A 14,691-nucleotide genomic window follows, 5' to 3' on the forward strand; every position below is an offset into this window, starting at 1 on the left:
TTTACATGCGTGTCAATTTAGTTTTGTTTCTGTTTTTTTCATTAAAAAACACTAAAATAGATAGCGCATCTGACTAACACAAATGGGTCGTGGGTGAAAAGTAACCTCGTGAATTCAGACCCTGATTACACAAATGATATATATAAATGTGTTCACATGTGCAAAACCTGCAAAGAACTGTGGATAGAATTCTACTTTAAGTTTTTTTAAAGAAAAAATGAGTTAGAATGTTCATTAGCACCATGGGTGGGGCAGCCAGCTAATCAGTTGGCTAGGAACGCATGTTGATACTACCAGTGAATGCCTCCGTTCTATGCCGCATGACGGCCAGCTCCTGCACACCATTTCCCCCCCACCGACCCCGTTTTAAAAAAATCCCTCCCCCCAATTTCACTTACCCGTTAGCTGCGGCAGTGAGTCCCACAGCCATAGGTGCTACAGCTCCCGTCCCCGCTCTGGCCGCCATGGAAATGGAAGATGTGCTCCATATGGAGCCCCGCCAACCTATTCCATGGCAGCCATGTTGGTACAGTATTTTCTGTCCGTGAACTAGATGCCACGAGGCGTCCCATGCACAGAAAGAAAATACTTTCCATTAAAAAACAAAAAACATTAGCACCCACCTAGCATGATACACGGGTGCTAATGGTGATATGCCCCTAGGTGGGGGGACCACCCTTTGGGTGGGCCCTCCACGTCAGGGCATATTGCCTCAATATATCAGCCCACTGAAAACTTTCTAACTTTTTCCTGTAAGGTTTAAACATTCCTCACCATTCCCATCTAACATCTGTCAATTAAAGTTAAGCATAGAAAAGAAAGCACAACACAGACATGTGTCAAGGAATGGTGAGGGTGCATAAGAAATCCAAATGGCAAATGCATTAAACTTGTGTAGGTTGACCTTCAACAGGCATGGCACGGGATATTTGATTTACAGATTTGCTTAACTTCTATGTCAGCAGTAGCCATTATGTTACTCTCCAATGATCACTCCATGATCTCTGACCATTGGCAATGCCAGCCATGGATGATGAGAGTTGTAAGCCAAACCATCTGGAGGGTGACATGTTGCCTATGCCTGCTCTACTCAAGCCAGCAAGCATTCATTTAACTCTGTCAATGCTCAACTAATCCATGGGTCTGCAACCTGCAGCTCTCCAGATGTTTTGGACTGGAACTCCCATGATCCCTCACCATTGACCATTGGCTGGGGCTGATGGGCGATGTAGTCCAAAATATCTGGAAACCCAAAGTTTGCAGATCACTGTACAACTCAAAATGTACCATTTGTTGTCGAAGCTCCAGGTGTGTTCATTCGGCCTCATTCGCATAATGCGCAATGTTTAAGCATATAGTTGTTTCTGATTAATGTATGTGCAGATTACTTCCTAAGACCAGCACACGTGCAGTAGTGAATAAGAATGGACTAATATTGCAAACTACTCACAACTCTTATCTTTCCAGTTTTAGGTGAGCTGGAGAAGACACTTGGGCAGGAACACACAGAGAGTTGTATGTTTGATGGAACATCCTCCTACACATCCAAAGGACAATTCAGGAGTGGGTACTCGTATGAAAGAAGACACAACAGCGCGTCTGGGGGCAGAACAGGTTTCAGCGAAGGTTCTGCAACCTTTCTCCCTGATGGTACAAGGACACTCAAACCAAATGATGAATACAAAACACACTCCACTTATAGGCCCCACAGGTTTTATGACATGTACTCAAACCGGCACCGCACCGCCCCAAAGCATGGCTATTTCCAAAAGCAGACATCCAACGAAAGCCCTCCTATGTCCCCAGTTTCCGGGTGCAGATCTTTCAGCTCTGCAACTCCTTTTGGGAGCTTTTCAGTGAACAGTTTGAACTTTCCCTTCCTAAGACACAGCAGCTTTGGGTTTCTGCAAAGGGGGCAACACAAAGAGTCTAGGCGGACGCCGCTATCTGACATTGTATGGAGTCCACCATCGCCAATCAGCCCAGTAGACAATTCTGCCATTGTGTCCAGAGCCCAATCTTTAATGGACCTCAGTAACATAAATCATCACTCTTGCCCGAAACCACGGAAACAGAACAGGATGTATGAATTATACTGCTCACAACAAAATCTTTACGATGGAACTGCTCCAAAAGTGACTCACTTTGGTAAGGACTTTCCAAGAAAAGAAGAAACAAAGCAAGAATCTATTCACATTTCAGAGAGTGAACATTGTCATCACGCTGTTAGTGGCACCACTCCGCCCTCTGATGCAGAAACCTTTTGCCAAGACATTGTGCCAATGCAAACCGAGGACACTTGTGATGTAGAGAACAAAGAAAACTGCCCTGACTCTGATCAATATGATAGCGATGCCACAATCCATTCCTCTGATACCATGAGTGATCCTGACATGGAAGTATTGGAGGCTAGTTTAGATGAGCATCAGGCAATAGCATCCACCTTCACTGTACCTGAGGAGCCTCCATCAATAAAGAGATGTCCATCTCCTGCTGCTGAGCTGACTCCGAAACATGAGTATTCATCAGGTTCTGCCATACGCTCTGTAGAACATGGCTCACCACGGTCTTCTGAGTTCCCTTCACTTCACAGAGATTCATCATTTCCTGTTGCTAGACTCGCTTCGCAGCCCAGAGATTCAGCTGCTGAGGTTTCAGGGCTCTCTCACATGTATGGTTTTTCTTCATCAGTCCCTGCACTCCCTCCGGAGCATGTGTTTTCTTCTTCAGCAGTCCCTGAACTTCCTCCCGAGCATGGTTATTCATCTTCAGCTACAAATAAACTTTCTCCCCAGCATAATTTCCCCTCTGTAGTTGTATCTGAATTCACTCACCAGCAAGGATGTTCATCTTCCGATACATCTGGCCTCCCTCACCACCAGAAAGGGTGTTCTTCTTCAGCAGCCCCTGAACTCCCTTCCCAGCATGGATATTCATCTTCAGATACATCTGACCTCCCTCTCCAGAAAGGGTGTTCTACTTCAGCAGCCCCTGAACTCCCTTCCCAGCATGGATATTCATCTTCATATACATCTGACCTCCCTCACCAGAAAGGGTGTTCTACTTCAGCAGCCCCTGAACTCCCTTCCCAGCATGGATATTCATCTTCAGATACATCTGACCTCCCTCACCAGAAAGGGTGTTCTACTTCAGCAGCCCCTGAACTCCCTTCCCAGCATGGATATTCATCTTCAGATACATCTGACCTTCCTCACCAGAAAGGGTGTTCTACTTCAGCAGCCCCTGAACTCTCTTCCCAGCATGGATATTCATCTTCAGCACCTGCTGAACTTCCTCCCCGGTATGGATATTCATTTTCTTATGCATCTGAACTCCCTCACAAGAATGGATATTCATCTTCAACTACATATGGACAGCCTCCCCAACATGTGCATTCCTCATCAGCAGTCCCTGAACTCCCTCCCCATCAGGGCTATTCCTCATCAGCAGCCCATGAACTCCCTCCCCAGCATGGATATTCTTCATCAGAAGCACATGAACTCCCTCCTCAGCCTGGACATTTTTCTTCAGCAGCCCATGAACTCCCTCCCCTGCATGGATATGCTTCATCAGAAGCACATGAACTCCCTCCTCAGCCTGGACATTTTTCTTCAACAGCCCGTGAACTCCCTCCCCAGCATGGATATTTACCTTTTGCTGCATCTGAACTCCCACACCAGCAAGGGTTTCTCTCTTCACCGGCCCCGGAATTGCCTCCCCAAAATGTATATTCATCTGTACCTGACCTCTCTGCCCAGCCTGGACGTTCATTCCCATTTCCTGCTTCACTCAATGCTGACCACAAGCCTTCACTTGTTGCTCATGAATTCCCTTTGAAGCGTGTCTCCTTCTATTCTGCTGTGGCTGCAAGACTACATTCAAAATATGCCAATCACTCTCTTGCTTCTGACCTCCATTCACAGCAAGTCCATCCATCTCCTGCTAACCTCTCTTCACAACAGGTCCATCCTTCTCCTGCTGACCTCCCTTCTCAGCAGTGGAATTCACCACTCACTAACCATCCTTCACAGCATGGATATGCAGGCTCTGCTTCTCATGAACTCCTTTCACAGCATGAATATTCCCGTGAAGATAATGGGCTCCCTTCACAGCATAGCTTCTGCCCTCCTGTTGTTTCTGCCTCAGGAGCAATGGACATCACTTGTGATTTACGAACACCCACTCTAGAAAATACGGCTGCAGATCCCTCACAGGGGGATTCGCCAAGCATAAATTATTCTACCTACAACACTGGCCATGCTCTCTCCCACTCCTCTCCTTCAGCTTTGGTTGGCCATAAAGAGAACTTCTTTAATACATCGCACTCTGTTGACTATAGACATCAAGCAGAACCTACCGCACAGCCCAGGACAGCTGAGGGAACAGTTTGTCCAGAGGTTTTCCAGCACCAACCGCGACTTCCTTCTACAGACATGAACCATGAAAAAAATGTAAAAACCATCAATTTGATTCATAAATGCAACATTCCATCAACAACCAATACACACGATGCAGACAAGTTGCAAGCAATATCCAATATGCATCACAAATACAACAAACATTTAAGATCTGCAACACATCATGGTGAAATCAATCACTCAACATTCAACGCAAATTCAGCTGAGGTGTCAAGCCAAACTAGCGGCCCAGAGAATTCATTTTTCAGTAACTGCTCAGTGATTACACAGAGAGTTTCCACTTCATCTGGTTCCCTTATCCCAAGAAATCAAACTAAGCCCATTGCACTGCAAGAGCACCCTAATGGACTCACTTCTAGAACGGATGGCTTCAAGCATGAGGTCCTGCTTCCAAACCCACAAGAAACGATCAATGAAACGAAACTAAAAGATGAGATTTACCAAAAATGTGACTATGGAGGCATCAATCCCAGCAACTCGCAGCCAAATAGCCATGGAGTTTCACGCAAGACCATTCATTCCCAGAACTCCATTGACAAATCTAATGCAACCCTGCATGGCAGTTTGCCTGATATTTCTTATGCAAATTCTGGATTGGATCTGGCCCACTCTGAACTATTGGATATGAATGCAGATTGGCTAACCTCAAAAAGCAAAAGCATAGCTCCCAAGGCTGCTGGCAGGAGATCCAGGAGATATAGCTCCATTCTCCTGCATGCGTATTCGCTTCCTAATCTGGATCTATTGCAAAGTGTTCTGCAAAGGTCTCCTGAAAACCCAGACCTTACACTGGACAATTTGAGACAGACTATTTCTGATAGCCATGATAATCTCAAAGTTCAAATTCAGGGAAACCCCACACCAAGTCGAAGCCGACTGATTGATGATGTCACAGCCAATCTTTCCCAAGTAAGGGGACAAGATAATGAAGACAACCACAGTAAAGACCAGGTCTGTGAAACCCTGGAAACACATCGAGTGGTGTCTGTCCCCGATGACGAGCTTTCCAAAGGTTCTGTACTTAGCCCACAAGAAATATTTCCTGGTAGGAACTATTATTGTGCATCTCGAGAAACTCCAAATGCTTCTTCATTAAATGAAAGAAGTACTGACACACTAGAAGTAAACCAAAAAACGTATACATTTATAAGTGGTGCAACAAAAGGTTCCTCAGACGATTCGGCTAAACAAAGGGCTCTGAACCATGACTCAAGTGGTGATAGAAGTTGGGCACCAAATTATCAGAATGGTTACACCACAGCCAGTTCTCGAGTAATGCGTTGCTCTCCATTTCCTGTGTGCAGAGACAGTGACTCTTGGACAGACTCCGCCTTTACATCAGGGTTTTATGCAGAGACTAGTGAAGATCACACCACTGAAAAGCCTACATCCATCTCTGATTTGACACCCAGCTTTGGCCATTCAGACATCAGGGATCGGAGCGAAGGAACATTTATTTTATCAGATTTGGCAGCTGGAGTTTTTAATGGTGCTCAGAAACCAAACTACTCTGAGGACCAGTCTTCGTCTACATCACATAATTTAAGTTTCATTCTCAAGACCCAGCACACAGAGCTGGAAACTGACAGCGTCTCATCTAATTGCAATACGGAAAGGCAAATGGAAGAAGGGGAGAATTCTCAAAGAAAAGACTTGCACCCCATGTGCCTTGAGCCAGGTTATAGCAATGCCTCTGTCAACAGTGAATGGAAATCTGCTGTTGACAAAATCCTTAATTCATCTTTACCTGGTGGTTCTTGCAGGTTATTCTCTGATGTAACCTATCATACCTCCAATAATTCACTTGCCCCAGACAAAGAGTATTTGTGTGACCCTCCCATTGGAAATAACTTAGAAATTCCTCCAACAAACAATGGTAACTTTCCTGATTCATTTCTCTCTGAATATGAGTTGCCACAAAGGAAGTCTGAACGTGAAACCAGTGTAGGATCACAAAATACAAATATGCCTGTTCCTGCCACTAGTGACCAAACTTGGCATCCAGGGAAAAGAGTATTGAGTGACCATCTGCAAGCATATATTTCGGGTCAAAGAGCTGCTTCTCCTTCTTCAAATCACAAAACTAAGTCTAGAGTGTTTGTTGAAGAACAACCACCCACAATGCTTACATCATCATGTTTCTATGGAAACAAAGACCATACAGTGGGAAAAGGGGGCTCAGCTCAGCAAAGTGATGTAAACGTAAACAGTGCTCTCACCAAGACTGTAGAAAGTTATCAGGTTGACCCTCCAGATATCAGTGCGATGGCCACAACTGAAACACAGCCAGCAACAGATTTACCATTACATCTCAGCAAAGTGGATTTCTTCCCATCCTCAGATGGGCTGGAAGAGGCCAAGACTGTGCATGAGTATAAGACAAGCAGTACGCTTTCCTTGGTCACAGCTACAAAAAGAATTGAATACCATGAATTATTTTCAGTCTATTACAGCTTGCCCATCAAACACTCAAAGCCATTGTCCGAAATACCCATGTCCACTGATAAAAACATCCTATCTCCAAGTAGCATCCTCAACAAGAAGCAGGAATTCCATATTGATTTGGCTAATCCTACTTTTCCGATCTCTCGCTTGTTAAGTAGACGAATGTCCACTGACAGCTTGTTATCAAATATAAGCATTGAGGAAAATGCAAAAGGCACTAATAGTAATGCAAGGCATACCCCAGTTAGATCATCCTCTTGGGATGAGAGCGAACAAACTGTCCAATCACCTAATAGTATCTATTCTATTAAGAATGTTTTATCAAAGCTTCCATGGCATGCAGATCACAACATCCTTTCTGATGAAACCGCCTGTCAGCCGTCTTTTAATTACCAGAATTCAAATACTCTGAGGTCAAGTCCAGCTCAGGTTCCAGGTGGTGCTGCTGATATCAGAGATCATGAAAAATACCCTTTCATGCCCACAACCCGTGAAAAGAGGGACGTTTTCCATCCAAGTCCATCACTGATCTCTTCTTCATCACTGTCCTTTGAAAAACATAAAGATTTTCTTCAAAATTTCTCAGGGTCAATTAATAACACCAGTCAGCAACAAAAAGTAGACTTGGAAAATAGAAAAGAAATTAATCCAAAGAACGAGGACTACAATCAGAATATTTTGCAGGAGAATTCCAACAACATTATCGATAACACATGTCAAAGCAGAAAGAATGAGGACACTGCGAAGCATGGGCTAGGTCATTCACAGATGAATATTGATGAAAGAGTGTTTTCAAATTGGTCAGATCTCGAAGACAAGCACACTCCCGGTCTTGCAGGAGTACCCCATCATCCATTCAGCAGTTGGTTAGAAGAAAGTAAAGCTCAGAATGTCACACTTCCTGGATCTGAAAAAGTAAATTCCAGAAACCTGTCACTTGCAGATTTACAGGCCACCACTTTGCAACCACTATTTGACCCACAACATGGTACGATAGGTAACGATGCTACAGTAGATTCAAGGGGCCTGCAGAAGACAAAAAGAGGACAGCTCTCGCCCAGAAATCAGCCTTGCACAGAGTTCAGTGGTTTGCACAGCAATGCCATGCCCTTTGAGGACAGCCACAATCGCCACATTGAGGATCAAGTGCTTGATAACTCTTGTGAACAGCCAGTATCCCACAATCTAACAAACACAAACAGGCTTATCTTTGATTACACCACTGGCAAGAGTTGTGACGAGGTGAAAAGCAACAATGAACCCGTTAGCACAATTGATTGGCAGCAGATTTATAAACTGGCAAATCGAAGATATTCTGATCAAGGCACCAAACGGCAGTCACCTCCAAGTGGTATTTTGCGACGAGGCAGCAGTGACAGCACTGTTCAGCTTAACAAGCAAAAGATTCTGTCCCCTTCTATAAGTCCCCTACACTCCCTAGAAGAGACTTTGAATGATAACCAGGCATCAAGTTTTTCTTATAATAATGATTGGACATCTGTGCAAAAACTCAAAGAAAGGAACGTGCAAGTTGAAGCCAGCCGTAAGCCTGTGCCACCTTTTAGAAATGTCAAAGAGACGAGGCACACAAATGCATGCACCCAGAAAATTAATTCCTACAGGACTAAATGCCCTAGGAGTGATCCCACAAACACTCTCAATTATACAAAGTCCTCCTTTTTGTCAAAAAGCTTCCCAGAGGAGACTGCCAGACTTAGGAATACCCCTAGGCTCAGCGCAACCTTTGAAAGTCCTGAGGAAATAATTGACTCCAAACTGACTGCTTCTGATTGGCCAACTAATCACAGGAGGCAGGTTTATGGTCATGAGTCACCACTGCTGCCTTTTGCAATGGACAACTACCAATTTCCTAGTAGCAACAATTTACAAGACAATGCCTTGCCCGAGCAAAATATTTTTGAGTGGGAGAGGAGATCCTGGGAGGAAGACGATCATGTTCATCGATCAAAAAGTTTAAAAAATTTAAATCTGCATGGCGGACAATCTGGTTTCACAGGTACAAGGGGCAGGTTCGACCGTCGTTTTTCCGCCACCACAAATGTTGATAAGGCTTATGGAAGGCACCCTTCCTCGCCTACTTTCTCCAGTGCTATGAAGTATGCCAGGAAGTTTCACTCTCAGTCCGAACTGATGTCCTCTGATGAAAATGACAATTGGCACTCCCATTCTTTTGGCACAGCAGCATACCGGCCCACGAGAAGTTACTCTACCTCTCCCACTGTTGGTTTTGGGATATTTGGCAAGGAGCAGCAACTGGCTTTCTTGGAAAACATAAAGCGGTCCCTCACTGAGGGGCGCTTATGGCGGCCATGCTACCTGAAAAACCCAGGTTTCCTCACGAGAGAGGCAGAAAATCCATTAGAGAGTAGTGCCTTCCGAGGATCCAGTTTTGATGGTAGCACAATTACAGTGCAGGGGATGCCCCCAAGGCAAACACTCAATATCTATCGTGACGACCCTGTTCTGTATTCTGAGTCTGACACTGATACCACTACGGACGATGAGTATTACCTTGATGAGTTTGACAAAGAGTCAGAACTGTGAAAGCTGGCAGGACAGTGAGACGTCATGATGACATTTTTGTGCATGCCCTTGGAGTTCAGTGTGGAACTACAAGGTGCTCAGTCACAATCTCACGCCCATGGGTGGATAGGTGGCAATGAAGAGACCACTGAACACCCATTGAAGGCTGTGAGGCCTGCGGATAAATGATGTGGGTCCTTCACACACCATTGTATCCCAAGCTGTCTCTATCATCATTATGAACATGACTCTATTAGAGCCTCAAAAGACCCAAATCCATTAATTTTTGAGTGTCCCTTCACCCTTCAATTGTTCACTAAATATAAAAACTGCCAAAATCTCTGTGGCAAAATGGGTCTGGCAGTACAACAGTAACATCAAATGTGTATGAACACCCGGATCCAAGAAAATGTTGTGTAGAGATCACTGCTCTCGAGGGCTTCAAGTCTACAGGAACAATTGCAAACTTCCAGAGTCAACAAAACCTCTGGAGGTTGCGAGTTATTGGTAGAGATGGGCAGGTTGGGGAAGGGGTGGTTGATCAAAATCAGATGAAAGTTGAAATGAGGGAGAGAGAACACGTTAAGCATGAGGGATTTGAGTAGGAGATGGAGTTTGATAACGACGATAGCGGTGGAGCCTGTAGGAAAGACTACGACATGGGCTTTCAAGTAGTCGGAGCAGAGTGAATGACAGAAAGCAGGCAAGGGCCCTTCATAGAGTACACAGAAGAAGGGACGTAGTTGCAGATGAAAAGGAAATGGGCGTTGAAAATAGCCAAGAAAAGAAGAGACTTCATAGGGGAGGGATTAGCAGGAAAGTGCAAGAGAAGGAATTGCCTGTGGATGGTTTAGAGGATATTAAATGTAATAGAAACTAGAGAGTTTAGGCAGCCGAGAGCTGTATTGACTGAGAGAGATGAGTAGGTTAGTGAGAGGCTGGTGACTAAAGGACTCTGGAGATTAAAAGGAATGATGGCATCAATTCTGGAAACATTTGATCAGCCTGCAGGGCAGGAATATGCCTAAATTGTCAACTTTCCAAAAGAAGAATTGTTCAGCAGGCATGGGTTGATTTTGACATTCGAGGTGGGAGGTCGGGGGAGGGCGGGGAGTAACCATGGTTCCAAGGATGGGACCTTGCTGGAAAGAGATAGATGGATTAGGAAAGGATTGTGTTGGAAGATATTGACACATTCATCATGATGCAATATCATACAGGAAGAGATTTTGTAGCTGACATAAAGTCTCTAATTAAGACTTGAACTAAGTCAGAGAAGTTGGTGTGTTGTGGCGGAGCAAGATACTGATGTAAGCATTGCATCTAAACCCAAAATGGTGCATTAGATAAGTAATCAACAGCGTACTGTGTGGAAGACATTACCAAGTATTAGCCTTATTGCACTATCTCTCAGGGTGAGGGGACAATGTAGTGGTGTCCTTAAATTGTACAAATGCCTATCCAGTAACATAGGTTAGTGGGAATGCTATGCTATTTTTCTTGTATGTTACAGGTTCAAATCTTATGACAGTGAACAATGTGTGGTGTGTGCTAAATGTATAGCCATTGTCATATGTTGAGAAGGGAACATGAAACAATGATGACGCCTGTGTGGAGTAACTGGGTTACTGGGGCAGAAAACGTTGAAAGACACAGGCAGTTACCCTAGGATATGTACAACATGCAGCATTCCTTTTGGCAGCTTGGTGGCTTTCAACAATTTTAATGAGTGCTGTATTTGTAAGGCAATCAGTGTATCTACTGTTATAATAGAAGTCAGTCTTGGCCCCATCCCTAAAAGGAACTCTCAAAACCAAATTTCAAGGCAATTTCCTATCTTCATGGGACCCCCTAGCAATAGCAGATATGTTTCAGCTTCATCAGAGAGTTGCAGCTTGAATCTGTAAGCGCAGCAAGATACTACCCCACCTCTGGTCGTACCCCTTGTCAACGTAAGGGACTCAATGAGAAAGCCAAAAAGGGAAGGGGCGTGCTAGAGCCAACATCAGTTTTTAAAACATCAAATGTATCAAAGTTTAATAACTTAGGTCCCAAAAGAGAAAACCTTTTTGAACCAAGTCTGACTCTTTTCACACTGAAAACAAAAGGCGGTACTCACTGGTCCAGTATGCTTCACAGCTTTAGCTTTAAGGTCAAGTGTTGGGCAGTTTGGGGATTACATGGCTGGTTGTTTTGCAATTTGATCTATCCTGCCACTCAATATAGTGAAAGGAGTGAGCATGTATCTACTAAAACCAAAGTACCATGATAGGTGACAATGTACATGATCCAGACAGCCATCATGATGTTACGTACAAACATGCCAAATATTATGCCTCCTGCTCATTATGGATAAATATATGTTTATGGGAAGAGTAGCAGTAGGAATCAAGCCCAGAACTATTCCAAATGATTGTCCAGGAATACACTGCTTTGCCTTGTAGAACTATTCCAAATGCGTGTTCTTTGAACACTCTGCTTTGCCTTGTAGAAATATTCCAAACAATTGTTCCTGGAACACCCTGCTTTGTCTTGTAGAACTATTCCAAATGATTGTGTTTGGAAAACTCTGCTTTGTCTTGTAGAACTATTCCAAATGATTGTGTTTGGAACACTCTGCTTTGTCTTGTAGAACTATTCCAAATGAGTGTTCTTGGCACACTCTGCTTTGTCTTGTAGAACTATTCCAAATGATTGTGTTTGGAACACACTGCTTTGTCTTGTAGAACTATTCCAAATGAGTGTTCTTGGAACACGCTGCTTTGCCTTGTATCTATTCCAAATGAGTGTTCCTGTAAAACTCTGCTTTGTCTTGTAGAACTATTCCAAATTATTGTGTTTGGACCACTCTGCTTTGTCTTGTAGAACTATTCCAAATGAGTGTTCTTGGAACACTCTGCTTTGCCTTGTAGAACTATTCCAAATGAATGTTCCTGGAACACTCTGCTTTGCCTTGTAGAACTATTCCAAATGATTGTTCTTGGAACACTCTGCTTTGTCTTGTAGAAATATTCCAAATGATTGTGTTTGGAACACTCTGCTTTGTCTTGTAGAACTATTCCAAATGAGTGTACTTGGAACACTCTGCTTTGCCTTGTAGAACTATTCCAAATGAATGTTCCTGGAACACTCTGCTTTGCCTTGTAGAAATATTCCAAATGATTGTTCTTGGAACACTCTCCTTTGTCTTGTAGAACTATTCCAAATGATTGTGTTTGGAACACTCTGCTTTGTCTTGTAGAACTATTCCAAATGAGTGTTCTTGGCACACTCTGCTTTGTCTTGTAGAACTATTCCAAATGATTGTGTTTGGAACACTCTGCTTTGTCTTGTAGAACTATTCCAAATGAGTGTTCTTGGAACACTCTGCCTTGCCTTGTAGAACTATTCCAAATGATTGTTATTGGAACACTCTGCTTTGCCTTGTAGAACTATTCCAAATGAGTGTTCCTGGAACACTCTGCTTTGCCTTGTAGAAATATTCCAAACAATTGTTCTTGGAACACTCTGCTTTGTCTTGTAGAACTATTCCAAATGAGTGTTCCTGCAACACTCTGCTTTGCTTTGTAGAAATATTCCAAACAATTGTTCTTGGGACACTCTGCTTTGTCTTGTAGAACTATTCCAAATGATTGTGTTTGGAACACTCTGCTTTGCCTTGTAGAAATATTCCAAATGATTGTTCTTGGAACACTCTGCTTTGTCTTGTATAACTATTCCAAATGATTGTGTTTGGAACACTCTGCTTTGTCTTGTAGAACTATTCCAAATGAGTGTACTTGGAACACTCTGCTTTGCCTTGTAACTATTCCAAATGAGTGTTCCTGTAACACTCTGCTTTGTCTTGTAGAACTATTCCAAATTATTATGTTTGGAACACTCTGCTTTGTCTTGTAGAAATATTCCAAATGAGTGTTCTTGGCACACTCTGCTTTGTCATGTAGAACTATTCCAAATGATTGTGTTTGGAACACTCTGCTTTGTCATGTAGAACTATTCCAAATGATTGTTCTTGGAACACTCTGCCTTGCCTTGTAGAACTATTCCAAACGATGGTTCTTTGAACACTCTGTTTTGTCTTGTGTATGTTTCAACATAGCAAACTTCTCAGCAAAGATGCAGGAGGAGGACAGAAGGAAATCCATGGAGGTCTTCCTTGCCAAATGGTCTTCTCTTCATATCTCAGCTGTATAGAGCCTTTAGGCCAACATAGTACTGTTTAGTCAATGAAAAGACACATCGTTTTAGATTGCACACTTTTAAAAATTGGTTAAGCCATGCTAGCCTTAACAGCAATGGGGATTCCCCCAATATACTGGGTGGTGGGGGTGGTACACCATCTGTGCAGATAGAAAGATATCCCCAGGAATAGAAAATCCATTTTAAGCCAACTGGGTACAACAGGTACACCTGGGTTGTGCATCTGTTGACGGTACAAAAATGCACTTTAAAAAAAAATAATAATGATGCAAAGCACAACAAAAAAAGCACAAAATTGTGAAACTAGTAGTTTCAAATATTATGACTGAATGCAAAGAGTGTCAAGGGAATGAGAGCTTGTCAATGAACTCTTACGTGTACTTTTGTAACTTTAAGAACTGGGACTGTACAGTTTACAAAGTTAAAAGACTTCGTTGAAGAAGTTTAACATAAATGTTGTTTTGTGTATATTTTTTTAACGCTTTCCTCCATGTGAAAAACATTGTAAATACTTCATAATTTATATGGCAACTTTTTAAAACTGGAAAGTTTATGTTCAAGACAAAAAGCAGGTGGCATTTTAATGCTTGCTCTTTTAATGTTTTCTTGCGAAGAATGTACAATTTGTAATTGTTTTTGGGGGGGATATTTATGTTGACAATATGTCATTGAACGATAAACACGTTTTGCTTCATATTTTCTGATGTCCAGACTGGATTATTAATCCCCAAGTTCAACATCACAAGCATCAAAAGCAGTATGGAGTGTGAATAATGTTCTCATGCACAATAGTTGTTACTATCGTTAGTATATTTTGCAATTTTTGCCACAACTAAACCTTCTGGCTGAGCATTTGGGCTAAGAGCTCGGAATCCTCAACGTTTCGATTTACCCTTAAAGATGAGACTCGAAAAGACACGGTTCCATGTGATAATGTTGCTTGGAAAAAGTCACTAGGTAGGCAACTTTTTTTTCCTGACCCCTAAAATTCTTTCCCCAAATATTCTAGGAGGAGTATCATTTCATATTATAAGCCCCAAACCTAGAATATTTGGGGAAAGTGTTTGATTTTACTGATGGTGCA

The 14,691-nt window shown here is 42.9% G+C and overlaps 1 protein-coding gene across 2 annotated transcripts in view; it reads left to right on the forward strand.

The window, feature by feature from the left end:
• Positions 1–14,303, forward strand: part of EXPH5 (exophilin 5) — a 756,247-nt gene extending 741,944 nt beyond the window's left edge. For both annotated transcript variants that reach the window (XM_069640259.1, XM_069640260.1), the window contains exon 6: positions 1,468–14,303. In XM_069640259.1, the coding sequence (XP_069496360.1) occupies positions 1,468–9,428 (7,961 nt within the window). In that variant the 3' untranslated portion in view covers positions 9,429–14,303. The remainder of the gene's footprint in view (positions 1–1,467) is intronic.
• The last annotated feature ends 388 nt before the right edge of the window (positions 14,304–14,691 follow it).

This window comes from Ambystoma mexicanum, chromosome 7q (genome assembly GCF_040938575.1).
Source record: "Ambystoma mexicanum isolate Mex_15411 chromosome 7q, UKY_AmexF1_1, whole genome shotgun sequence".
NCBI classification, from domain to species: Eukaryota; Metazoa; Chordata; class Amphibia; order Caudata; family Ambystomatidae; genus Ambystoma; species Ambystoma mexicanum.